At 47.8% G+C, this 27,295-nt stretch overlaps 2 protein-coding genes and 1 long non-coding RNA gene across 4 annotated transcripts; 1 reads left to right on the top strand and 2 right to left on the bottom strand.

Moving 5' to 3' along the window:
* Positions 1–12,028: 12,028 nt before the first annotated feature.
* Positions 12,029–21,299, bottom strand: TRIM11 (tripartite motif containing 11). 2 transcript variants are annotated; one of them, XM_045195842.2, is made up of 6 exons: positions 20,709–21,299; positions 16,498–16,593; positions 16,064–16,291; positions 13,983–14,005; positions 13,800–13,900; positions 12,029–13,369 (listed from the first exon to the last, which is right to left on the bottom strand). In XM_045195842.2, exons 1-6 carry the CDS (start codon positions 21,114–21,116, stop codon positions 12,822–12,824), a joined length of 1,404 nt encoding a protein of 467 aa, XP_045051777.2. In that variant the 5' UTR covers positions 21,117–21,299; the 3' UTR covers positions 12,029–12,821. The 2 variants fall into 2 exon arrangements, with proteins under 2 accessions (XP_045051777.2, XP_024416685.2); XM_024560917.3 differs by having other exon boundaries at positions 16,064–16,294.
* Positions 21,300–21,345: 46 nt separating this feature from the next.
* Positions 21,346–26,719, top strand: LOC128779200 (uncharacterized). Its single transcript, XR_008425101.1, has 3 exons — positions 21,346–21,495; positions 22,143–22,190; positions 24,628–26,719. It is a non-coding gene; the product is annotated as an uncharacterized lncRNA (long non-coding RNA).
* TRIM17 (tripartite motif containing 17) lies at positions 22,153–26,857 on the bottom strand. The gene is made up of 6 exons (XM_024560875.3): positions 26,392–26,857; positions 25,137–25,232; positions 24,490–24,720; positions 23,271–23,293; positions 23,092–23,192; positions 22,153–22,820 (listed from the first exon to the last, which is right to left on the bottom strand). Exons 1-6 carry the CDS (start codon positions 26,818–26,820, stop codon positions 22,273–22,275), a joined length of 1,428 nt encoding a protein of 475 aa, XP_024416643.2. The 5' UTR covers positions 26,821–26,857; the 3' UTR covers positions 22,153–22,272.
* Between the last annotated feature and the right edge of the window lie 438 nt (positions 26,858–27,295).

Below are 27,295 nucleotides of genomic sequence, written 5' to 3' on the forward strand. Positions count from 1 at the left end.
GCTTGATACTATTATGGACAAAGAATTAATATGTAATTTCAATTTTTAAAAAATTTGTTGGGCTTTGATTGTGTTCCTAGATATAGTCTGTCTTGGTGAATGTTCTACATACTAACGGTGCTGGATGGAGAGTTCTATCAACGTCATTTTAAGTTGTCGATACATTGCATTGTTCAGTTCTTCTACATCCTTGCTGATTTTTTGTCAAATAGTTCTAGTTGCTGAGACAAGGGTGTTAAGATCAACTATAATTGTGGATTTGTGTATTTCTTCATTGAGCTCACTCCGTTTTTGATTCATCTGCTTTGAACCTCTGTTGCTGGATTCATACACTTTTAGGAGCATTATATCTTCCTGGTGGAATGATTATTTTATCACTACATGATGCTCCCCTTGGTCTCTAGTAGTTATTTTTTTACTATGAAGTCTAATTTAACTTATGTGAATGTAAGTACTCCTGATTTTTAGAATTAATGTCTGCATTGCCTTTTACTTGGTATGTTTAGACCATTTACATTTAAAGCAATTTTAATATTTTAGGTTTGTTATTTTGTATTCTGTTTCTTTCCTCTTTTTTGTTCTCTTTGTGTGGGGGGGTTACTAGAGTATTTTTATCAGATTTCATTTTCATTTATTTATAGTGTTTTTAATTGTATAATTATATAGTTTTATTAGTTATTCTCTGAGTGTGTGGGGGGGGTGTATAATCACAGATTATTGGCATCAACTTTTTACTACATTCTCTGCTTTTTAAATATTATTATTTTAGAGACAGATGCTTCTAACTTTATTCTACAAAATCAGTGTTACCCCAATACCAAAGCCAGTCAATGACATTACAAAAAAGTAAATACCGTATTTTTCAGACTGTAAGACATACTTTTTCCCCTCCAAATTTGCAAGGAAAATGGGGGTGTGTCTTATAGTCTGAGTATAGCTTACCTGCCTCACTGGAGTCGGGCAGGGGGGTGGCGGTACAGCGGGGTCACAGGAGGCAGGAGCAGGACAACATTTTTTGCTTCAAATTTTTTTTTCCTATTTTCCTCCTCTAAAACCTAGGTGTGTCTTATGGTCCGGTGCTCTTACAGTCCGAAAAATATGGTATAGGCCAATATCCTTGATAAACATAGATGCAAAAATTCTCAACAAAATATTATCAAACCATATTCAATAATATATTAAAATGATTCTACATTGTGGCCAAGTAGGATTTATCCAAGGGATGCAAGTATACTTCAATATCCATAAATCAATTAATGTGATACAGCATGTTAACAAAATGAAGGAAAAAAATCATACGATAATTTGACAAAATTGAACATCCTTTTATGATAAAAAAAAAAACCTCAACAAAGGAACATACCTCTACATAATAAAGGCCATATGTGACAAACTCATGGCTAATATTATAGTCAATGATGAAAAGCTGAAGTCACTCCTCTGTGATCAGGGTAAAGACAGGAATGCCCACTATGACCACTTCCATTCACATAGCAATGGAAGTCCTAATCACAGCAGGCAGACAAGAATAAAGAAATAAAAGGCATCCAAATTGGAAAGGAAGAAGCAAACTTCACTGTTAGCAGATGACATGACATTATATACATAAGACCTTAAAGACTCCATCAAAATGTTTTTGAAATAAATGGATTTAGTAAAGTTGCAAGATACAAAATTAATATGCAGAAATCAGTTATGCTTCTCTACTTCAATAACAAATGATGAGCAGAAATTAAGAAAACAATTCCATTTACAATTGCATCAAAAAGCATCAAATAGCCTTGACCCATGTGGTTCAGTTGGTTGGGCATCATTCCGCAAGGCAAAAAGTCACCAGTTCAATTCCTGGTCAGGGCACATACCTGGGTTTGGTCGCCGGTCAGGGTACATAAGAGAGGTAACTGATTGAGAGGCCATTGATTGATGTTTCTCTCTCACATCAATGTTTTTCTCTCTCTCTCTTTCTCCCTCCCTTACTCGCTCTAAAAGTAAATAAAATCTTTTTTTTTTGAAGGAAAATACCTAGGAATAAATTTAACCAAAAAGGTAAAAGACATATTGTAAAAACTGTAAACCATTGAAAAGGAAATTGAAGAGGATGCAAATAAATGGAAGGATACACCTTGCTCATGGAGTGGAAGGATTAATATATTTTTAAATATCTTCATTATCTAAAGCAGTCTAGAGATTCAGTGCAGTCTCTATTAAATACTAATGGAAATCTTCTCAGAACTACAACAACTAGTCCTAAAATTTATATGGAACCACAAAAGACCCTGAATAGCCAAAAAATTTTTGAGAAAGAACAAAGTGGAAGGTATCATGCTCCCAGATTCTAATGTATAGTTAAAATATTGCTACACAGGGCTACAATAATCAAAACATTATGATACTGGCATAAAAACAGATATGTAGATCAATGAAATAGGATAGAAAGCCCAGAAATAAATTCTTGCTTATATGGTCAATGAAGCTATGACAAAGGAGGCAAGGACAAGGTTTCTGAAAAAGAAGGAAAAAATGATTTTTTTACAATAGCATTAAAACAATAAAATAGGACTAAATTTAACCAAAGAGGTGAAAGATCTGTACTCTGAAAACTACTATACATTAGCCAAGAATACTCAGTGGAGAAAAAAAAAGTCTCTTCAATAGATGAAACAAGACCACTATATTACATCACTCACAAAAGTTAACCCAAAATGGAGTAAAGATTTAAGTGCAAGACTTGAAACCATAAAACTAGAAGAAAACATGGGGAAAACACTCCTGGACATCTGTCTCGGTGATGATTTTTTGGATGTCACACCTAAAACACAAGGAACAAATGTTTTTTAAAAACTGAGGCTATATTAAACTAAAAAGCTTCTGTACAGCAAAAGAAATGATTGATAAGGTGAAAATTTTCTACTGATGAAATGTTAGACAATATTTGCAAATCATACATCTATAAAGAGTTAACATCTATAATATATAAAGAACTCAACTCAACAGCAACAACAATAATACTTAAAAATGGAGAAGGGCCGAGTAGACATTTTTCCAAAGACAATATTCAAATGGCCAACAGATATATGAAAACATCCTCAACATCACTAATCACCAGCAATAATTCAAGTAAAAACTACAATGAGACATCACCCCACACCTATTAGAGAGGCCATCATCAAAAAGACAACAGATAAATGCTGATGAGAATATGGGGCCAAGGGAATCCTTATGTACTGCCAGTGGGATTGTAAATTGGCACAGCCACTATGGAAAACAGTATGGAAGCTTTTCAAAAAATTAAAAATGGAATCACTTTATGACTCAACAATTCAACTTCTGGGTATTTATCTGAAGGTAATAAAATCACTATGTCAAAGAGATATTTGCATCCCCATGTTTGCTGCAGCATTATTTACAGTAACGAAGACATGGAAACAACTTCAATATCCACTGATGGATAAAAGGATAAAAAAGATATGGTGACTATATATTATAATGAAGTATTATTCAGCCATAAAAAAGAAGGAAACCTTGCCATTTGCAACAACATGGATGAACCTTGAGGGCATTATGCTAAGTGAAATAAGTCAGAAATAGAAAGACAAAAGCACATGATTTCACATATATATGAAATCTAAAAACACCAAATTCATCAAAAAAGAGATTAAATTTGTGGTTATCAGAAGTGGGACATCAGTGTGAGAGAATTATGTAAAGGTGATCAAAAGGTATAAATTTCCAGTTATAAGATAAATAAATTCTGGGGATATAATGTACAACATGATCACTATAGTTAAAAGTGCTGTATAGTATATTTGAAAGTTGCTAAGAGAGTAAGCCCAAAAAGTTCTCATCACTAGGAAAAACATCTTTGTAACTATATGAAGTGATGGATATTAACTAAACTTATTTTGTGGTAATCATTTCATAATATATTATGTCAAGTCATTTTGCTGTTCACCTTAAACTTATACAGTACTGTATGTCAATTATATTTCAATGAAACAACAACAACAAAAAAAAACACTGTATAACATGGCTGAAAGTAAATAAAGAAGATGCAGATAAATGGAAGGACACCATGTTCATGAATTAGACTTAATATTGTTAAAATGTCCATACTAAGTGCCCATCAGTAAATGAATGGATCAAAAAACTATGTACATTTACACAATGGAACACTATGCAGCAGAAAGAAAGAAGGAGCTCCCACCCTTTGCGACAGCTTGGATGTATCTGGAGAACATTATGCTAAGTGAAATCAGCCAGGCAGTGAAAGAAAAATACCATATGATCTCAGCTATACATGGAACCTAATCAACAAAACAAACAAGCAAGCAAAATATAACCAGAGACATTGAAATTAAGAACAAACTGACAGTAACCAGAGGGGAGGTGGGAGGGGATAATGGGGGGAAGAAGGGGAAGGGTTGTTAAGGAACATGTATAAAGGACACATAGACAAATCTAAAGTGGGGAAGGATTGAGGATGGGAGGTGGGGATGGCTGGGGTTGGGGGGACTGATGAGGGGGGGATATGGAGACAACTGTACTTGAACAACAATTAAAAAAAAGAAAAATAGTAAAATAAAAATGCTAATCTAAACATAAAAAAGTCTGTACTACCCAAAGTGATCTACAGATTCAATGCAAATGTTATTAAAATCCCAATGGCGTTTTTGCAGAAATAAAAAATATTCTAAAATTTATATAAAACTTCCAAATACCCCGAATAACCAAAAAAATTATCTTGAGAAAAAAAAAAAAAAGCTGGAGGCCTCACACTTCCTGATTTCAAGACATAATACAAAACTACAGTCAGAAAAACATATTACAAAAGTACAGTAAGGTACTGGAATAAAGAGAGACATAGACCAAAGTAACAGAATAGAGCCCAGAAATAAGGTCTTGCATATATTATCAAATGATATTTGACAAGGGTGCCAAGGCTACACAATGCAGAAAGTATGGTTTCTTCAAAAATGGTGTTAGGAAAACTGGACACTTACCTTACAACATACACAGAAATTATCTCAAAATGTATCAAAGGCTTAAACCATATGAGGTCTGTCTGGAAAAAGTCCAGCCATTGTTAATTAAACAAGAATGGTTTACATGACATTGATGTAAAGAGGCAGCCAAGGAGAGTGGACAGGAATGCCCATGCGTGAACAATGACAACTTCACTGTACTAGTCAGTGGGGGCAGTAGAGCCTGTTGAGTGACATGTGTACTGTGTGGTCATCACATTCAAAATGACTGAGTGAATAGAGCAATGAATCTGTATCAAATTTTGCATTAAGCTTGAACATTCCTTGTAAAAGCTATTCGGATGATTCAGAAGGCCACAGCTATGAGCAACTGGTGATGGGCAGCTTCATCACGACCACATGCCCACTTACGCATCACGTCTCATGCAAAGTTTTTTGGTGAAACATCAAATCACCCAGGTGGCTCAGCACCCCTACAGCCCAGATTTTGTGCCCTGTGACTTCTGGTTTTTCCCCAAACTTCCCTTTCACATTTGAAAGGGAAGAGATTTCAGGCCAGTGATGAGATTCAGGAAAATATGATGGAGCAGCTAATGGCAATTGAGAGGACTATGTGAGGTCTGAAGGTGCCTACTTTAAATAGGACTGAGGTGTCACTGTCCTATGTACGATGTTTCTTCTATCTTCTTCAATAAATGTCTCTATTTTTCGTATTACATGGCTGGATACCTTCTGGACAGACCTTGTATTTTTGCCTGTGCTTTTAGCATCATATCTAAGAAACCATTGCCAAATTCAATGTCATGAAGCTTTCCCCCCATGTTTTCTTGAACAGTTACATATAACAAATAGAAAAATGAGACTATGTCAAAATGTAAAATCTCTGCGCATTAATGGAAATAATCATAAGAATTAAAATGCAACCAATAGAATGGGATAAGATATTTGCAAGCCACATATCTAATAAGGCATTGATATTCAGAATACACAACAAATTCCTACAACTCAACAATAAAATAACCAGATTAAAAAATGAACAAAGGACTTCAATAGACATTTCTCCAAGGAAGCTATCCAAACGGCAATAAGCATGTATATAAATAAAGATGCTGAATATTACTAATCATTGGGGAAATGCAAATTAAAACCACAATGAGATATCACCTCACACCCATTAGGATGGCCACTATAAAAAACAAAAAACAAAATAACAAGTGTTAGCAAGAATGTGGAGAGGAAGTATTGTGCATGGTGGTGGGAATGTAAAATGTTATCGTTCCAATGTAACAGTAGGAAAACTCCTAAAAAAAATAAAAATAGAATTATCATATGATCCAGAAACCCCACTTCAGGGTGTATTTTCAAAATATTTGAAAAAAGACCTTGAAAAGATATCTGTACACCCATGTTCATTGTAGAGTTATTCACAATAGCCCAGAGGTGGAAAAACCACATGCCAATTGACATGTAAATGGATAAAGGTAGTACATATGTACATATATATACATATATAGTGTATACACACAGAATGAAATATCATTCAGCTTAAGAAGAATGAAATCTTGTTATATGATATAACATGGATAAACCTTGAAGGCATTATGCTAAATGATATAATCCAGTCACAAGAAAACAAATATTAATGAATCCACTTCTACAAGGTATCTAAAATAGTCAAATTCTTAGAAAGAGTAAGTAGAATGGTGGTGGCCAGTGGTGGGAGAGGGGAAAAGGAGTTGTTGGTGTACAGTATGTGTAGAATCTCAGTTTGAGTAGATAAAAAAGTTCCAGGTGTTGTTGAAAAACAGCATGGATATAGGTAACACAACTGTGCTGTACACTTAAAAAGGTTAAGATGGTACATTTTATGTTATATGCGTTTACCCCTGTTTAAAAAAAGTAGTGGGCTCCTCAATACAAAAATAAAAAAAGTTAAAGACAGTATAATGACAATGGTCCATTAAATAGAGAACATTAATAAGAAGACAGAAATTATACACAATAAATAAATGGAAACTCTAGAGTTGAAAAGTACAAAAATTGAAGTGAATAAATTCAAAAAGAGGGCTCAACAGCAGACTTGTAAAAGATAGAATTAGTGAACTTTAAGATGTATCAATACAGATGATCCAATCTGAAGAAAAAAAAAAAGAACACTGAACAGAACCTCAGAGAATGGTGAGACACCAACATACATACTAACATACCTGTACATGGGAGTTCTAGAAAGTGAGAGGAGGTTAAAAACATGATGAAAGACATTAACGTACACATCCAATATCCTCAATAAACTCCAAAAGGTGAACACAAAGAGACCCATATCCAGACACATTATAGTCAATTTAATGGAAGCCAAAAACAAAGGAAAAATCTTCAAAGCAGCAAGAGAAAACAACTTATCACATAGGTTAACAGCTGATTTCTCTTAAAAATAGTGGAGGGCAGAAGATACTGAGATAACATATTTAAAGAGCTAAAAGAAACAAAAACTGGGTAAGAATTCCATAACTAGCAAAACTATCCTTCAACAATGAAGATAAAATAATGATATTCCCAGACGTATAAAAACGGAGAGAATTTGCTGCCACCAAGATTTTCTTACAAGAAATATTAAAGGACTAAAGGAAATTAAAACCAGATGAAAACTCAAATCTACATGGAGAAATAAAAGGCATGGTAAACATAAGTACATATGTAGATATAGAAGACAGTATCAACAAAATTTTCTTGACTGATATAAAAGCTAATCACATAAAACAATAATTATAAAACTGTATTGTTGGGATTATAATATATAAAGACATTATATATGTGTGTATGTGTGTGTGTATATATATATATGTATATATATAAAGATATATACACAGACACACACAGCAATAGCACAGAGAAGAGAGGGAGGAATGGACCTATTTTGGAAAAAGGAATTGACACAAGGCAGTAATGCAAATCCAGAGGAATGCCTTGTTTTCTTGAGAAATATAAGTAATGTTAATCTTTCAATTGTGTTGTCACTCAGTCACCTCTGTAAGTTAAAATCCCATGGGCACAATTGTTGATACAATAGAACACTCCACTGCAGAGCAATAGAACACACATTCTTGTCTGGTGCACATGGACCACTCTCTAGGAAGGGCAGTGTTCCAGCCTATAAAACAGTGAAGTATGTGTTTTCACAATGATGGAGTTTAATCAGAAGTCAACAATAGAAGGAAATTTGGGAAAGCCTCAAATATTTGGAAATTAAGCAACATATTTCTAAACCTATGTATCAAAAAAAGAAACACAAAGACAATTAGGAACTGTTTTAAGCTAGAAAAAATGAAAACAACATAAAAAATAATGGGATACAGCTGGAGCAGTGTACAATATAAAGGAAAACTGATAGCTGCAAATGCCTGTGTTAGAACAGGAGACCTGAAATCAATAACTTAAACTTCAACTTTAAGAAAAATAGAAAAGAAAAAGCAACCTGAACCCCCAAACAAGCAAAAAAGGGAGGATAATAAAGATGAACGTGGAAATCACTGAAATGAAAATAAGGAAAAAATAGAGATGCCAAATAAAATTTAAAAATTGTTCTTTGAAAAGGTGAAAATAACTCTCACAAAATGTTAGTTTTACTGACCAAGACAAAAAAAGACACAAATTACCAAGATCAGAAATGAGACATCAGTACCATTATGTACCATAAAATACTTTGAAAACCATTATGCCAGAAAATTAGACCACATAGGTTAATTGGGAAAACTCCTAGAAAGAGAAAAATTACTTAAGAAATGGAATATCTGAACAGGTCCATAGCAATTAAAGAAATTGAAATAGTAATTTAAAACTTCCCATCAGGAAAAGCATAGAAAAGATGTGCTCACTGGAGAACTCCCAAGAAACACTGAAGGTGGAAACAACAGCAATTCTTCACAAACATGTTCAAAAAACAGTGGTGGAGGGAGCAAAGAGCAAAGACCCCCCCCCGGAAAAGACGCAGACTGGTGCCCCCCGCACGCATGTATGAATATAAAACTCCTGTACAAAACCTGAAACAAGATCTTTTCGAGGGGATGGAAATGTTCTAAACTTGAATTGCAGTCATGGAGGAATTAATAAAAATCGCTGAATTACTAAAAATCACTTGAAACAGCTGCATTCTGTGGTGTGAAAATTGTATCACAATAAAATTGTTACCAAAAAAATGAGTGATTGGGAGAGGAGGGTCTGGGCAGAACAAGGGTCCCTGGCAGGATGTGGGTGGGGGTCAGGCGGACGCACAGGCGACTCGACATCAGAACAGAGGGAGCAGGTGGGTGCTGCGGCTCGGATGGGGTGGAGGGTGAATGTAGACGCCTGGCCTCAAAGGGACATGGGGCTTGGGGTACAGGGGTAGGGAGCACCAAAGGTGTACAGGGTTCGCAGGGTGTGCCTAGGTACCTGACGGAAGGCGTGTGGGGTGCACGGAAGAGTGGGTGGAGGGAGCGCAGAGGTCATGGGTGTTGGGGCTCTGGACGTCGCACACAGTGCAGGTGGACAGAGGGGGTCCACCATGAAGACCTCATGGCTCCAGGCGCCTCCAGAAAGGCCGGTTGGGGCATAGTCCTTGGGACCTCAGACACAGGGCATCATCTCCTTAAAGTCTGGCCACAGGCTCCAGTCGGGGTGCTCTGGGTCAGGTCTGGCCTGATTCCACCCGCACCCTGAGTGATGTTGCGCGCTCTTCAACTGGGAGTTTACGGAACTCACTGAATTGTCCCTTTACAAGTGAAGGGGGCGGGGGGGGGGCATGAGAAGCAGACAGTAAAGTTATTTAAAATCCAGCTCTGTTCTGGCAGTCCTGCCTCTCTCCTGCTAACTCACTGTGGAATGGGTGCTACTGTGCAGACTTGCTGTTAGATTAGCTGAGTAAGACGCGTGGAATGGGAACAAACATGAAGAAAGACCCTCTGTCTTAACACGATCCTGTGGAATGCCCAAGAAGGGGCAGAAGAGGGGTTAGAAAAGGGGACATCAGGCACAGACACCCACTCATGCCCAGCACCCGTCTTTATGTCTTAGATTGTCCTTTTACCTCACATACCACACACTGGGATTGGAGCAGTCACATACACCTTGGGGGTCCTGCCCCACATACATTCTGGTGTTCCCTTCACAGCACTGGTCACGCCCAGAATGCTCACTTAAAAATTGTCACCTGAGGATATGTTTATTGATTTGAGGGGCAAGAATCATTAACGTGAGAGAAACATCAGTTGTCTCTTGCCTGTGCCCTAAATGGGGAACAAACCTGCAACCCTTTGGTGTATGGGATTCTCCAACCAACTGAGCCACTCAGCCAGGGCCAGAATGCTCACATTTTAAACTGCTTTCCTCAGGCTCCCCCCCTGCGGCCACACCGGCACATCAGCTGGGTGCAGAACTTCTGGGCAGAGAATGCCTTATGCTTGTGTAGAGCAATTATGGGATGGAAGCCTTGGTACCTGACCACATCTGACATCTGGCTCCCTACCTCCATCCAACTTTATTTTCCTCGAGACTCTCATGACAGCCCGTGAGACCTGTCAAATGATTATTGTGGGACTCACCCTCTGCCAGTGCTGGAGACACCCACTGGTAGTGCAGGGCAGGTGTCCCCACCCGCAGGGCCTCGGACCAGTACGTCTGGGTGTATTAAGAACCAAACTGCACAGGTCAGCTTGAACATAATGCACTTGAATCATCCCCAAACCACACCCCCCCCCCCCCACACACACAAATAGTCTTCATGAAAATGGTCCCTGGTAACAAAGTTTGAGAACCACTGCTATAAGGGACACACACTATTGGTGCAGGAAACATCAGCTGCTAGTGAAGACTGCTAAAGTAGGACAAGCTCCCCAATATTGAAGAGATGCCCATTACTAGTATTGTAGACTCACTGCTTGTTGGGACACGTCTTCCTAGTCACTGTGAGAGGTTAGGTTATCAGCTCTGTGGGCAGGATCTTTTCTGTTCACTGTGGTGCCCCCAAAAGTGAAGGACCACTGTGGCCCACTGGTTCAGCAGGTAGAACACGTGCAAAGTGCATTCAGCATGTGTGAATGGGCATCAAATATGCTCATTTCTTCTGTCACCTGGTGATGGATGGCTGAGCATTCCACCCCAAACATCCCAGTTTGGCAACAGGAACATTTGGGCTGGAAGCAGATGACAAGAAACATATAGTAGAGAAGCTGCAAGCCCTACCTCCCTAAAATGTGGTGCCCCTCTCCCCAGGAAGCACTGAGGTAGCATGAAATTGGCTCTGAGAAATCTACAGAACCCCCTAACCAGCCTTCCTACCCTCCTGTGACAGAGGGTGTAAAAGCCAGAGTTCTAAGGGGCTGCTGAAGTTACTCAGTTTCCCTGGGTTTCTTCCATGTGCATGAGGTGCATGTGTTAATAAACTTGCTTTTCTCATTGATCTTTTGTTATGGGTCCACAAACAAGGATCACATGGGTAGAGTATTTGCCTCCCCTCACACGGTTGTCCAGCTTTTCTCCAGGGCCACGGCCTAGGTACCTGGCCTGCTGTTCTCGGGTGGTCATATGAGCTCTCACCCCATGGATGTCCCACCTCCTGGGTTCCAGTAGCCATTTGGGAAGTCCAAATATTGCTCCAGGCAGGAACCAACCAGTATCCTCAGTATCCAACCAGTACCTCAACACTATCCGAGCCCCATGGGAATGAAAGATGTGGGCAATGAACTGGGGAGGGATGGGGAAACTTCCCCAGACAGAAAAGTGGCAGACTGTTGGCTCCACAGAGTAAAACCTCCCATGTATGTAATTTGAATGAATTATGAAGATACTCAAAGTGGCACATACATAAAATAACCAAGTCCAATGGGAGAAACAGTAAATAACCAAGTAATTAGCTATTGCACACCATGGAACCTAGAATTGTCGATCAGGTTATTTGAAAAAGAATTCTGTGGTAGCTACATGAAATGACCAGGCAGCCACTGTGTCCCCAACTGTGCTGTGAGCACTGGCCTTGGCCATAGACTCTCCCACCCCCTCTCAAGACAGTGGGATCACAGACAAAATGTTAGTTTATTTACTGTAAGAGTGGTCCTTACAACAGGTAAAATCATCTTGGGGTGCAGAGATGCTGCACCATGTCTTCTTGTGAAGAAGCACCGAAACAAGCCAAAACAAGTCTCAGATTCTGTGAGGGAGAGGTGCGTGTAGCCTCACCTCTTCTCCAGGCAGGGCCAGAGCATCTTTCCAGAGCTAGTGCTCAGCTCTGAGGCAGGAAGGAGCACACTGCAGAAGCCTGGCGTGGTCCATGCTGGCGGACTTGAAGGCCTGCACCCAAGTTCTTCAGCCCCCTTTGTGCAGCACCTTTTGCTCCAAGTGCCCTTTTCCTGGCTCTTTCCATGCCCCCTCCTCTTCTGAGGACTACTGCATCCTGACTAATGAGGTAGCCACACTCAGCACTATTTTCTAGGACCAGACCCTGAGACTGTTGGGTTCGCCTACCAGCCTGCAGCCTCACAGTACAGCAGCTCTCTGCAGGTGCAGCCCTGGGGATGTTAAAGGCTCAGGCTGAAGTCTCAAAGTTCCACAGGCCCTGGTGCCTCACCTCTGACCAGCGGGACTTGTGCAGAGCTCTCAGGACCCTTGCTCAGGCTCAGCACCACTGACGGGGGTCTCAACACTGGAGGGTTCCCTGGAAGATGTCACAAGCCCTGCACACGCTTGCACATGGCTTCCAGGGAACTAGAAAGGGGTTTTACTATGCACGCAAGACAGCACTGGGAACTCGTGCATGGCTCAGGACACCCTTGAAGAGCCAAAGGCAAGACAAGGTCCTTAGAGGCCTGTTCACTGGGGAGCCATCCTGTCCCCATGCCCCACCTTGGGTCGGCAGATGGTCATGGGGGTAGGGCTGGTGGACAGCGGTGAGAAGAGGGCCCGCAATGTCCCTGAGAAAGGTGTCTGGGGGAAGGCATACAGGAGTGACCCATCAGTGGCGCTGTAGAAGGCCAGGTGTCCAGCCTCATAGTCCAAGAAGATGCCCACACGCCGGGGTGGGTCTCGCAGGGGGGCAAAGGCCCGCTCAGAAGAGTTGTAGGAGCTCCCCAGGAACACCAGGATCCAGAACCCATTGCCGGCAAAGAGCTCACCCTTCTCCTTGCGGTTGGCATTCTCTCTACAGACACCCAGAGCCCAGCTGGCCCGCTCACCCACCTCTACCTCCCAGTAGTGGCGGCCAGAGCTCAGGGGCTCCCGGCCCAGCACGCAGGGCCCAGGGTCAAAGCGTTCAGGGCTGTCAGGCAGGGGCTGCCGCAGGTCCCCCCGCCGCACACTCTGCATGTCCTCCGACAGGACCAGCTCAGGGTTGGCAGTGTCAGGATCCAGTGTTATGTCCCCTGCAGACACAGCAGTGGTCACCTTTTGGACCCCTTCCACCAAGCTGCATGAGGCCTGCCCTCAAACATCCTTGTAGCTGGCTAGAGTGACTGGGTGTAAAATGACTGCTCCCCTTCCTGTGTCTTCCTCAGAAAGCTCACCTCACCACTTGCAGCTGCAACTCAGGATGTTCTGGAAAGTGGCCCCACACTGCCTTGCAACTCATTCTCCTGAGATTCAGGAGGAACCTGAGGGCTTTCTATGCCCACTCTTCCAATCCCCAGTGTCCCAGCCCAGATTTCATACTGGGCTCCCAGGCCCAGGGCCCACACAGGTGCCCTGACACCTGAGGGACTGACTCCCGCTTTTCCTCCAGGGCAGCCACTCCCTCTGGACCAGAGCTGTCTGGCTGGCTGGCCACGTACCCCTGCCACACACCATAGCACCTACCTTGGAACCTCCGCAGGGCCTCCACCAGCCCTGGGACCCTGCACACCGTCCTCATCTCCATGGGCACCACCTCAGGAGGCTGCAGCTTCACATCCTGGACCCTGGAGGGGCAACCAGGCGTCACCCCCAGGGCAGGCCCTCCCCCCCCCGACCGCCTTCCCTAGGGAAAGGCCGGGCTCCTACCTGCGCAGGGTGTCCATGATGTCCTGTGGGAGAGATATGTGGTGTCAGTGCTTGTCACATGGTCCTGGCCCTACCTCTATACTCCAGTGTCCCGTCCCCCTCCATATGGTCTAACTGTCCCTGGTCTGTGCCAAGTGTTGTTCAGTCATGGAGACACTGAGAATCTGGGATACAGCCAGCCCTGCAGACCCAGCCCCATTCCCTCCACAAGGGGTGTCTGGCTGCCAGCACACCCACCCAGAGCCTGGAGTACCCTCAGGTGCTGGGGACAGGAAGGGTGGGGTCTAGGTCTCCAAGGGAGGGGGACCAGCTCTACCCCAGCTGGGAGCCTGGCCTGCATGTGCCTAGTGTTTCCTGTCTCCTGGCAGCCTCACCTGCTCCTCACCCACCCAGCCTCCACTAATGGCCCGACTTCCAGATGCAGCCCCTTTGCCTATGTGCTCCTCTCCCAAATCACTGCATGAGTGCATTTTACTCAGTGTCACCAGCTGACTGTAGCCCCCACATCTACCTGTTGGAGCCCCAATGCCCAGGATCTTGAACTGGGTTATATTTGGAGACTGGGCTTCTTAAAGAGGCTATTAGGTTGAAATGATGCCACTAGGGCGACATCATTTCAACCTAATTAGGGTGGTCTATGACGACACAGACACATACAGAGGGATAACCATATGCAGACACAGGGAAGATGGCGGCCTACATACCAAGGAGAAAGGCCTCAGGAGACCAGCCCTGCCCACACCTGGATCTCATATTCCAGACTCCAGGAATGGGAAAAATAAATGTCTGTTACTTAAGCTTCCCACCTGTGGCTTTTGTTACACAGTCTGAGCTGACAAGAGACACTGTTATTTGGAATGGCAGCTCCTGGCAGCAAACAGCTTGTCTTTTTCTTTTCTTTTCTTTAAGATTTTATTTATTTATCTTTAGGGAGAGGGGAAGGGAAGGACAGAGAAGGAGAGAAACACTGATGTGAGAGATACATTGATCAGTTGCCTCTTGCACATGCCCTGTCCAGGGATTGAACCTGCAACCCAGGCATGTGCCCTGACCGGGAACTGGTGACCTTTGCAGGACAACGCCCACACCCCTGAACCACATTGTCAGGATTTGTCTGTCTTTTTAGAGCACTGCTTGGGAAACAGCAGGGACCCAGTCTACTTTGTCAATCAAATGAACCCCAAAAGCAGTCCTTCTAACCTCACTGTACACCAGCTACCAGGCCAGACACCAGGACTCAGAAACAAGTAAGACATTGAGCCCAAAGAGGGCTTACTTTGGGGGGCAGGAGATTTCATACACAGTAGTTCCGTCTGGGGGACATGGGACCTGCTAGGTCCCCCAGACAGAACTAACAAGGGAGACTGGTGGGTTTCTGAAGTCTGAGGATGCATGAGGAGATAGTGCAGGCCAGGAGAAGCATGTGCAAAGGGCCTTGGTTGGGCTGGGAACAAAGCAGTTAGAAAACAGCCCATCCTTGTTTGTGTTGCTGGATGCTGGGAAACAGGGCACTCCTGGCTGTCACAAGGCCTGGGGCTGCCCTCACCACTCAGGAGAGGGATGGACTAAGGGCCCCTCTGCCCAGGGGCAGGGTGGGGGGGCTGGGCCTTAAAGAAAGAGATTTGACCTCTGTGGAGACCACTTGGCCACTCTGGGCAACTCAGATATGTGTCCTTTTAGGAAAATGATCTGTTCCCATGGACAGTGGCTAGGGGAAGGCCTGGAGGGACACCTAGGACCCTAGACGCAGGTGTAGCTGGGGCCTTGGGTGGTGGGTTATTAAGTCACCCAAACTTTCACTTCCTTCATCCCCCATGGAGTTCCTGGACAGGTGCCAACAGCAGTTCTCAGTGGGGTTCGGGATTCGTATCTATTCTCCAGCCATGCCCATAGGGACCCGCAGTCATACCTGGGATACTGGTCCTGCCCTCACCCCAGTACTTCACAGGTAGGACACAGGAGGTCCAAAAGAGGCCAAGATCAGATGGCTTGCTCTGTCCAGGGCTTCCTCTTCTCTGCCAGCACCCTATCTTGGCACCCCCATCTGTTCCAGCCCATGTTCCCACTCCAGGCATGTTCACCTGTAGCAGCCCCAGTGCTGGCAGCTGGCAGCGCCCCTCCAGCTCGGCAACAAGATCAGCCAGCTGGGTGCTCTGCTGCCCAAGGCGTGCAACGCTCTCCTGCAGCGGGGGCAGCACCTCCAGCTCCTCCTCCTCCAGCCTCTGCAGCAGCCGTTGCTCTTCTTCCACCAGTAGGCAGCGCAGCCGCTCAAATTCTGTGCGCACGTTCTGCCGCTGGGTCTCCACCATCTTCTGCGTGGAGCAGAAGGGGCTGGTGAGCCACCGGAAACCCACCACCAGGCCCTCCACCCAAAGCCACCATGGGGTGGTTGAGGGTCTGGACCAGGAGTGATGCCTTATGAGAAACATTACTGTGAAGGGCGGGTGGCACCCAGCTGTGGGTACACCAGTGCCCCACCCCTCCAGCCCTGGGACACAGGCACCCAGCCACCTGCCTGCCACAGTGCACATATCTCCTTTGCCTGGGCCTGAAACAGCAGCGCGTCCTCCATTTGCTTCTGCAGGTGGTTCAGGGACTTCTCCAGCTTGCTCTGCAGGGAGGTAAGGCCAGCCGGTGACCCGACCCAGCCCCAGCCCCAGCCCCAGCCCCAGCCCCAGCCCCAGCCGAGCCTAACTTGACTGATGGGGGCCAGTGGTGGGAAACTGTCTAGGACACAGCAAACTGAATCTGCTAAGAGTTGCCTGCTCATGGCATGACCTCCAGCATGACCTCCCGCCTCCCAGGCCAACCTGGCCCCCTTGCCTGTTTTTTCCTTTCTTCTACCTTTCCTCACCTCCCAGCAACCTCTCCAGCCTGACTTCCTACCGCGTCGCAGCCTTCTTTCCTGTAAGTCCCTTTGCTTCTGCACTGCCAAGGTTCAGCTTCACCAGAAAAAACAAAGGGACACTTGGATCTGGCTGCCCTGGGTCTGACCTCAGGCAATACCCTACTGTCGACTTCAACCCTATTTACCACTGGCTCACTGGGGCATCCCCAGCATTAAGACAAAGTGGGGGAGAACCAAGATGGCAGCGTAGGTAGACACACTGCGCCTCCTCGCACAACCAGAACTGACAGAAAATCGAACGGCAAGGAAGTCCGACATCAGTAGATAAAAAAGAAACATACATCCAGACCAGTAGGAGGGGCAGAGACGGACACCGGGGTGGAGAGGACTCGCGTGGCCGTGGCGGGACCGAGACTGGCGGAGTGTGGGATGAACGGGGCAGGCAGTCTGACCACTAGCAGACCCTGCGGCCCCACATTCGTGCACAGATAAACCAAGAGGGCTGGACTCAGAGTGGCGGAGAACGGGGCAGGCAGAGCGGTGGGTAGCACCCCGGGGCCCCACACTCGCACACAGATCAACCGGGACGAATGGCGGGGAGCGAAGCAGACCGCACAACCCAGGGCTCCAGCTCGGGGGGGGGGGGGGGGGGGGGGGGGGAATAAAGCCTCAAACCTCTGATTGAAAACGCCCGTGGGGGTTGGGGCGGCAGCAGGAGAGACTCCCAGCCTCACAGGAGAAGTCATTGGAGAGACCCACAGGGGCCTAGAGTGTGCACAGGCCCACCCACTCGGGAACCAGCACCAGAGGGGCCCAGTTTGATTGTGGGTAGTGGAGGGAGTGGCTGAAATCCAGTGGAGAGTGGAGCGGGAGCCATTGCTCCCTCTCAGCCCCTCCCCCACGTACAGCCTCACAGCAGCAGCGACCAGCGTTACCCCACCCCAGGGAACACCTAAGGCTCCACCCCTTTAAGTAACAGAGGCGCCAAGACAAAACAAAACAAAACAAAAAAATGGCCCAAATGATAGAACACTTCAAAGCTCCAGAAAAAATACAATTAAGCGAGGAAGAGACAGCCAACCTATCGGATGCACAGTTCAAAACACTGGTTATCAAGACGCTCACAGAATTGGTTGAATTTGGTCGAAAACTAGATGAAAAAACGAAGGCTATGCCAAGAAAAACAAAGGAAAGTGTACAGGGAACCAATAGTGATGGGAAGGAAACTGGGACTCAGATCAATGGTGTGGACCAGAAGGAAGAAAGAAACATCCAACCAGAAAAGAATGAAGAAACAAGAATTCGGAAAAATGAGGAGAGGCTTAGGAACCTCCAGGACATCTTGAAACGTTACAACATCCGAATTATAGGGGTGCCAGAAGGAGAAGAGGAAGAACAAAAAATTGAAAACTTATTTGAACAAATAATGAAGGAGAACTTCCCCAGTCTGGCAAAGGAAATAGACTTCCAGGAAGTCCAGGAAGCTCAGAGTCCCAAAGAAGCTGGACCCAAGGAGGAACACACCAAGGCACATCATAATTACATTAGCCAAGATGAAACAGAAGGAGAGAATCTTAGAAGCAGCAGGAGAAAAGGGACACAGTTACCTACAAAGGGGTACCCATAAGACTGTCAGCTGATTTCTCAAATGAAAGCTTATAGGCAAGAAGGACTGGCAAGAAGTATTCCAAGTCATGAAAGGCAAGGGCCTACATCCAAGATTACTGTATCCAGCAAAGCTATCATTTAGAATGGAAGGGCAGATAAAGTGCTTCTCAGATAAGGTCAAGTTAAAGAAGTTCATCATCACCAAGCCCTTATTATAGGAAATGTTAAAGGGACTTATCTAAGAAAAAGAAGATAAAAAATATGAACAGTAAAAATGACAGCAAACTCACAGTTATAAACAACCACACCTAAAACAAAAACAAGAGCAAACTAGGCAAACAACTAGAATAGGAACAGAACCACAGAAATGGAGATCACATGGAGGGTTGTCAATAGGGGAGTGGGAGGGGGAGGGGGGGGGAAAGGTACAGAGAATGAATAGCATAAATGATAGGTGGAAAATAGACAGGGGGAGGGTAAGAATAGTGTAGGGAATGTAGAAGCCAAAGAACTTATAAGTATGACCCATGGACATGAACTATAGGGGGGAATGTGGGAGGGAGGGGGTGGGCAGGATGGAGTGGAATGAGGGGGTGGGAATGGGACAACTGTAATAGCATAATCAATAAATATATCCAAAAAGAAAGAAAAAGAAAAAAGAGAAAGTGGGCACCAGGGCAGGAGATGCAGGAAGAGCCCTCTACCTTCCTTCTTTCTGCCTAAAGGCAGGACATGAATTTCCCATGAGAAGGGTGGCCTCCCTGTACCAGGAAGGGGACACATTCCTCAACAGAGATGAGGTGTCATCGTGAGTGTGCCTGAACAGACCTTACTAAAATAAAGCTGATCCTCCAGTGGTTCCCTTATATATTTCCTACTTCCTTTCCCACAAGTTATTGGCCCTATAAGCCCATCCCGTGTCCTTTGTCTACTCACTTCTCCACAATTTATTGTCCTCTCTCAAAATGAAATATAAGCCCTTGAGTCTAATCCCTGATTTTGGTTTTTTAATTTTCTACGAACTCGTGCTACTTAAGATTTAAAAGACTAGTAAAACTATGTCTTTCCAACTGTTAACCTGTCAGTTGTCAGATTTATTTGCAAGGCTCAGTCATGAACCTAACAGAGTAGAGGAAAAGGTTCTTCCTCCCCTACAGTGGGGTTAAGTGCTGCCCGAGACTACCAGATCAGCAAGAAAGAGCCCCTGGAGAGCTGCTGATCACTCTCTGCTCTCACAGTCACTTTTGCACCCTGATCAGGGTGTTGGTGACAGAAGTGCAAACCTGCTGAACATGAGCAGACATTCCAGTGTGCATGTTAACACCTCAAACTGAGAGGAAAATCACCAAGACAACTTGCTGATGTGGCCTGGGGAATAGGTTTATTCTGGTGCCCCACAAGCTTGTTCTGTGACAGTGACCAACTGGCCAGGTATTCGTTCCAACGCTGACTAAATTCTTACATGGCACACCAGGGCAAACACAGGCTACCGGCTGTGACGCAAAATGCAAGCCCATGCATCAATACCTGGGTTCCAGGAACAAACCCTTCAAAGGCAACAGGCCAGGTGAGCCACGTGAGCTGTTTGTCCTGAGGCCTCCAGCAGAGGGGGGAGTGCTGGTGTGGATTTGAAGGAAATGCATTTCTAGAACAGGCAAATGAGGCTTCTCATCCTGGGGTCCAAGCCCAGCTGAGCCCTGGTGTGTCAGATGGGAGTGGCGGCCCCAAGTACTCCACTCTTGAAAGCCTGATGGGTCCTGGCATCTGCTTCCCCGGGCAAAGGCTCTGTCCCCCATCGTCCCAACATGGGGCTCCAAGGCAGATTCCTGCCTGCCTCCCATAGTCTCTTCTCACCAGGACTTCTAACCCCAACCCGGCTCCTGGCCACAGCACACCCTCCCCCCCAAAATGACAGTCCTCATTCGTCCTTCCTGAGGAAAACCCGCCTCTGAGGTTCTCTTCTCACTTTCTCCTGCTCTGTACTACATCCTGACCACTGTTCAGTCACACCTGCCCAATACTGGCCCCAGATGGTGGGCCCTCCCACCGTCACCGGGGGACCTGGGCCTTAAAGAGAATGCCTCCTTCCCCCAGGTCCCCATGCCGGCTCCCCACTGGTGAGTGGTGCCCCAGCCGCGCGAAAGTGCTGGTCTGGGTCAGGCTGAGCTCCCCTCAAACCCCAGGCCAGACCGCATTCTCCCAACCAGAGCCAGGCTGCGCACGACCCACCCGTAGCAGGCCACATCCCTGCCCCCGCCCTCACGGCGCACCTTGAGGTCCTCGGCTGCGTCCTGCAGCGGGCGTACGCGGTGAGCCCAATGCTCCCCCGAGCGCTCGCAGGCCGCGCACAGCAGGCGCAGCTCGTCCGCGCAGAAGGACGCCAATGGCTCGCGGTGCGCAGCGCACACGCCGTGCGGGACAGGTGACGGCGGGTGCAGGCGCCGAGCCATCTCGGCCATCTTGGCGACAGCGCGGTTGGGCCGCAGATTCCGCTGAGGGGACAGCTCACGGCACTCGGGGCAAGCGTATGGGCCCTCGGGCTGGCCCCAACAGCGCCGGATGCACTCGCGGCAGAAGTTGTGGCCACAGTCTGTCATCACCGGGTCCGTGTAGTAGTCGAGGCAGATGGCGCAGGTGGCCTCCTCCTGGAGGTTGGTGGACACATCGGTGGCGGCCATGGCGCCGGGGATCGGAGGAAGACGGCGCTCTCCGCCGGGACTTTGGGGAGCTGGCGGAGACCGGGAGGACTCTGGAAACCTGCGGGCGCAGGCCCTCCGGTAACGGGACGAACAGGTGACACAGAGCACCACGGCTCTGGGGTGCGGGAAGGAAGAGGAGCCGTAGCGGAAGCCGGAAACAGCTGTTTTTTTTTTTTTTTTTTTTTTGGAAACCCGCTTTAGTCCCGGATTGGTTGTGTTTTGTCATGCGGCCCGCAGGCGAGACCGAATTGGAGGCTGCTCGCCCGCTGACCTCGCGTCGACGCTGCCGCCCGCGTGCGGTTTTTGTGGCGTCTGCTCGCTCTGCTGTAGCGCAACCTGGCCACTTCCTCGGGTTCGGGTGAGGATGGGAACGTCCGGGCCGGCGGGGCTCCCCGCACAGTCACCGGGGCTCCGCGCAGTGCGGCAACCACGAAGCCTAGGGTGCACCCAAATCGCCCCCTAGTGCCCTCTGGCGGGTGTCTCAGGCAGGACGCAGTGGGGGAGGGGCTCTCCCTGTGGGGATTCTGGTCTTATTGGGGAAGGAGTGCATGACTGGAATGCTGGGGTGCTAGTGACTGTTACAGGGCTGTTAATGCGCCTGAAACTGCGAGGATGGGGTAGGGAGTGAAAGGAAAGCCTCCCCCCCACACCCATGATCCTTACTTTTTGAATTTTACGCCTGCCCCCCTGCAAGTGCAACTTAAAGGAATGATGGGGTGGGCAGCTCTAAGGTTTTTTTGGGTTCCGCTTGAAAAGTCATACTTTCTTGTTTCCCCTGTAAAGGGCCCATACATGGAATTGCTGATGACAGGGAAGATGAACCCCTCAGGCCACAGCTGTACCCATAATAACCCAAATGGCGGCCCTAGTGAGTGGTGGGTGAAGGGGGATATGACTACAGGAAACTACAGTGCACTGGCCTGGTTCATAGAGACTGGTACGGGTTCCCTCTATGAGGCACCTGGGAGTACAGACTCAACATTTAACTGCTTTAATCACAATTAGATTCCGGCTCCAGGAGCCCCCTGGAACCACCATGGATCTCCACCCGAGGTAAGCGTGGCAGGTGGCTGTGCTGAGCAGGACCACCTCACCCTCTGGAGAAAGCATGTGTCTTTGCTCCCTGCCTGCACGCCTATCCCTTCACCCACAGCGTCACTGTAGAGATGACCATCTGGCCAGATTTGGGGGCCCCGAGACAGAAGAAGGGCTGCAGGGGGCCTGGGAAGGCGGACTGGGCATAGGTGTGCAGGTGGGACCCACCGCTTGCATTATAAAAAGACACCTCCCCAGCTTCAAAGTCCAGGAAGATGCCCACATGGCTGGGGGGCTCTGTCAGCGTGATGGGGGGCAGGGTGGACACTGGGGGCACATACTTCTTTCCCTTGCACAGCTGTACCACCCAGAATCCATTTTCGGGGGACTTGGGAACCCTATCCTTCCGGCTGACATTGTCCCTGCACACACCCAGGGCCCACAGTGCATCCCCAGTGAGGTTCATGCCCACCTCCCAATAGTGCCGTCCTGAACAGAAGGTCTGGTGGCCCACTGCACAGGGGTAGGCCAGGAACCTGTCCTTGCTGCAGGGTGTGCCTTCTGGTGGGGTACTGAGGTAGCACCTCTGGCGGCTCTCATACAGGAGAAGGTATGGGTACGCCGTGGCAGGGTCAGGCACCACGTTCTCTGCAGATGGGCGCAGCAACAGGGATGGGGGTGAGTCATCCCTATTCTCCCTGACTCCCCCCTCCCAACCCTCCCCTTGGCTGAGTACAGCCGTGAGCCCGGGTCCCTGTGTGGCCTGTACCCCAGCGGTCGATATTGGTAGTGCCAAGGAGATGAGCTGGCGGCTATTTGGGTATCTCCTGGGAGTGGCCAGTAAGGGTAGAGTGTGAACGTCCAGTGAATGTCAAGGCCCCCAGGGGTGGCCCCAGCTGAGAGAACAGGCCCCACATACCTTGGAAACTCTTGAGCATTTCTATCTGCCCAGGGACTCTGCAGACAGTCCTCAGTGCCATGGGGGTAGCCTCTGGGTACTGCACACTCACACTGTTCCTGCTCCAGAAGGGACAAGTGTGCTGTCCCCTCTGGCCACATGTAGAGCCCTCCCTGCCTCTACGTTGGGTGGTCATCTACCTGTCCAGCGACTCCTTCATATCCTGTGAAAACAGGAAGGGAGATCTGCGATGCTTTGTTAGGAATGTGGGGCATCCCCAAGCACCCTATGTGGACATTTCTGGCCTGCGGAGCAAGAATTTGGAATGCTTTTCCATGACCTTTCCCAGTTTCCTGAGTGGATCCGTATCTCTTGGCTGCCCAGGCTTCCTGCTGCTCCCCTGCATGGGAGCAGGGACACAGAAACTGTCCTGCTTTCAATGGCAGGGAAGGCATAGGAGACCCAAGGGTGCTCTCACATTGCAGACCTGCACTCAGGAGTGTTTAGGAGGTGGTGAACAAGCTGCTTTTTACTAGAAGACCAAGTATTCCCCAAAGTTGGGGCAAGTACATAGTCTGTTAACTAAACCAGGACACTTACTGGGGACAAAACCCAAGATGCCAGGACAACAGACATGAAACGGGCTGACCTTGCACATAGCATCTGCTTCAGTTGTAAAAATACACTTGAGTGTGATGGCTCACAACGTGAGATATATTTTTTTGCTATGGGTCCTGCCATTCCACACAGTTGATGAGCCAGTTACCCACCTGCTGGGCAACACAATCCCACTTCCTAGGCCTCAGAATGCAGGCCCATCCCCAGCAGGCTAGCTGTGCCTTCTCTCCCCACCCCCCCACCCCCCCACCGGTTCCAAACCATCTCAGATGGGTTCACATGACTTGTTCCTGCCTTGAATTTACCAGGCCTGAGATGGCTGGTGTGTCCCTGCCTCATCACTATGACCATGTGGATGACAGCTGTCCCTGGGCTACAGCCCCTGGACTAGGAATGAAATGCAGAGCACAGGTGTCTAGAACTGATACCTGTCAGGCTGATTGTGTCCCCCAAATCCACGTGTTGGAACCCAGCCCCCAGGACCTCAGATGAGGCTGTATGTGGAGATGGGGCCTTGCAGAGGTGATAAAGGTGAAATGAGGTCCCTAGGGAGGGCCGTAATCCAATGTAACTTGGTGTCCTTAGAAGATCAAGACAGATGCAGAGGGAAGACCACGTGAGGACACAGTTAGGAGATGGCTATCCAGACACTGAGGAGAGAGGCCTCAGGAAGTAGTTCTGTCCCCACCTGGATCCCATCCTTTTAAGCCCCCAGCCTGTGGTATCTGTTATGCAGCCCTGAGCTGACAGAGACAGAGCCTTCCCTGTTGGAGTCTATTTGCCCGAGCAGGTGCTCCTCACTTGTAGCATCTGCAACGGCTCCCGCTTGCTATGGTCCTCCAGCTGCAGCAGCAATGTCTCCAGGGAGCAGCTCTGCTGCTCTAGTGTAGCCATACTCTGCTGCAGCCTGGCTACTGTGTCTTCCTCCTCCTGCTTCAGGGCCTGCAGGAGGTGCTGCTCCTCCTCCACCAGAAGGACAGCCATCTTCTTAAACTCCATCATGACGCGCTGTCTCCGCTCCTGCACTTTCTCCTGCAGGGTAGGGGCTGGAGGTGATGTATTTCCATGGGGACTGCCACCCTATGTCCACTCATGCCCATCAACTTGGAGGGGCCACTTCAGGGATGCTGGCATGTCTCCCTGGGCCCTGTGATCCACAGACAACCAGCACAGATGGCAAGGGGGGCCACACACAGCCCCCATCACTGTGTGGGGATAACATGGGCCCCAAATGACAGCCTCCAGGCCTCTGTGCCTCTCAGTCCCTGCATTTCCAAAATAGCCAGGCTGGGCTGAGTACACATGTGCAGTCCTGATTCTAGGGGGAGTTCTGTGCTGTCGTCCACATGTGACAATGAGTCCCATCTTGAGGGTGTGCAGGTACTGGAGGCCCTGTGGTGCCCTGGGGCCTGGCCAGGCTTTCCCACTGGCTTCTCACCAGCACTTGCCTGCCACTCGGCCAAGGCCTGCTGCTCCTTGGTCTGTAGCTTCTGGGTCTTCTCCATCTCCTCCCGCAGGTGCTCCATGTCATCCTCCAGCTTCAGCTGCGGACAACAGACCAGGGGATGGGGGTCAGAGGCCCCTGTACACCCACATCAGGAGGTGCCCTCTGAAGCTGTACCCTAAGGGGGATGGAAATACACCACCCCAAAATATGCCCCTTGGGCAGAATTATTTTAAGCTGGAGGCAAATGAGAATCAATAGATGTAGAAATGCCTTCTGGGGCTCCCGATATGTGACCAAAAGAAACTGCTGAGAACTGAGGGCTGCCATGAATCTGCCTCCCAGGGAAGTTTTAAGGCCATGAAGGAGGTAAAAAGTGGGTACCAAGAGGGATCTACACTGATGAACCTTATCTTTCATTAGTTTCCCCAAAATATTTACATTCTGTCATGATCTGAATGTTCGTGTTCCCTCAGATTCACAGGTTACATCCTAACACCCAAGGCACAGGAGGTGGGGCCTTTGGGAGGTGGTGATGGCACGAGGGGGGAACCCTCAGAAATGGGTGGGGTCAGTGCCCTAGTGAGACCTCAGAGCTCCCAGCCCCTTGCTCCATGTGAGGACAACGAGAGAAATCTGCTGTCTGTGAACCAGGAAGGGGCCCCACCCGACCCTGCTGGTGCCATGATCTTGGACTTCCATCTTCCAGAACCATGAGCTCTATGAAATTCTTGCTGTTTGTAAGCCACCAGGTCTTGAGTTCTGTGACAGCAGCTGGAATGAACCAAGACACCTTCCCAGTTTGCTCCCCTTGGAAGTCTGTCACCTTTCCCTTTGTCTCCTTGTTCAGAGGCTAGACAAGCCCAAGTTCTAAAACCACCTGTTATTCATTGCTGTGGTTTCTTCCCTGTGAAGTACATGGGCTACATGGGTTAACAGTTTGCCTTTCTTCCCTTGATCTGTCTTTTCAGTCTAATTTAGGATGGAAGGAAAAGACTTTTTCTTCCTCTACAGGTCACCTGGCCTGCCCATACAGACGGCTTGGAGGCCACTTTGTTAACCTGGGCTCCTGAATAACTGGAGGGGATGCCCAGCTGGCCAGCCACCTACCTATTTTGTTGTGGGGGTTGCAGACAATTCCACCATGGGGTCCAGTATATGGGGCTGTTTGTCACAAGGTTCATTCTCCTGCCTAACACTGTTTGACATATGTGCCCTGGGCTTTGTTGGCCCCTGCAGCCCCTCGCCCCTGGGCCCACCTTATGCTCCTGCACAGCCTCCTCTACTGGGATCACCCTGTGGGCCCGGTGTTCCCGAGATTCCCTGCAGACCACACAGATGGGGCTCTGGTCATCTTCACAGAAGAGTTTGAGGAGCTCCTGGTGCACCTTGCACAGGTCCCTGCTCTGGAGGCCTGGGTGCTGCCGCGCCATCTCAGCCACCTTGGTCAGCAGGCGATTGGGCCGCAGGTTCCTCTGGGGGGACAGCTCACGGCACTCAGGGCAAGGGAAGGTGCCCCTGCGCTTCCTCCTGCCCTTCTTGCCTTTGGCCTTCTCCCAGGTCAGCTGGATGCACTCGCGGCAGAAGTTATGGCCACAGGTGGTCATCACGGGGTCGGTGAAATAGTCGAGGCAGATGGAACATGTCGCCTCTTCCTGCAGCTTTCTGGCAAGTTCCACAGCATCCATAGCCCCTGGGAAAGAAACGGAGCACCCTGCCGCACCCTCTGCCCAGAGCTCCAGGCACTTGAGCTGTCTGTCCTCTTAGAGGGGGCTGAACACAGGGTCCTTTTGGGGTACCTGATTTGTCTTCAGTAAGAGGCACAGAAGCCTCTCTTGAAGCTGACAAAGAGCCAAACCGGCCAGGCTCCCTGAGCAGCCCTACTGCCAGTCTCTGCCCAGCCACACCCAGTTTTATTCCACTTGGGAGCCCTGGCCCCCACTGACACTTACGATCTAGTCCAGCATCCCCCATCTCCCCCAGCAGGATGAATGTGCAGGAATCCTGCTAGGCCAGTTTGGCCAGAAGATTCCTCCCCATTTTTCTTCCTAGTGATTTTCCTTCACTAACTCCCTCTCATGCCCTTGACCACGCATCCCCACTGTGTGGGATGAATTCACAGATGGCCCCATCTTCCTATTGCAGTAGCCTTGAATAAAGTCT

The sequence above is a fragment of the Desmodus rotundus genome, chromosome 9, assembly GCF_022682495.2.
Source record: "Desmodus rotundus isolate HL8 chromosome 9, HLdesRot8A.1, whole genome shotgun sequence".
NCBI lineage: Eukaryota > Metazoa > Chordata > Mammalia > Chiroptera > Phyllostomidae > Desmodus > Desmodus rotundus.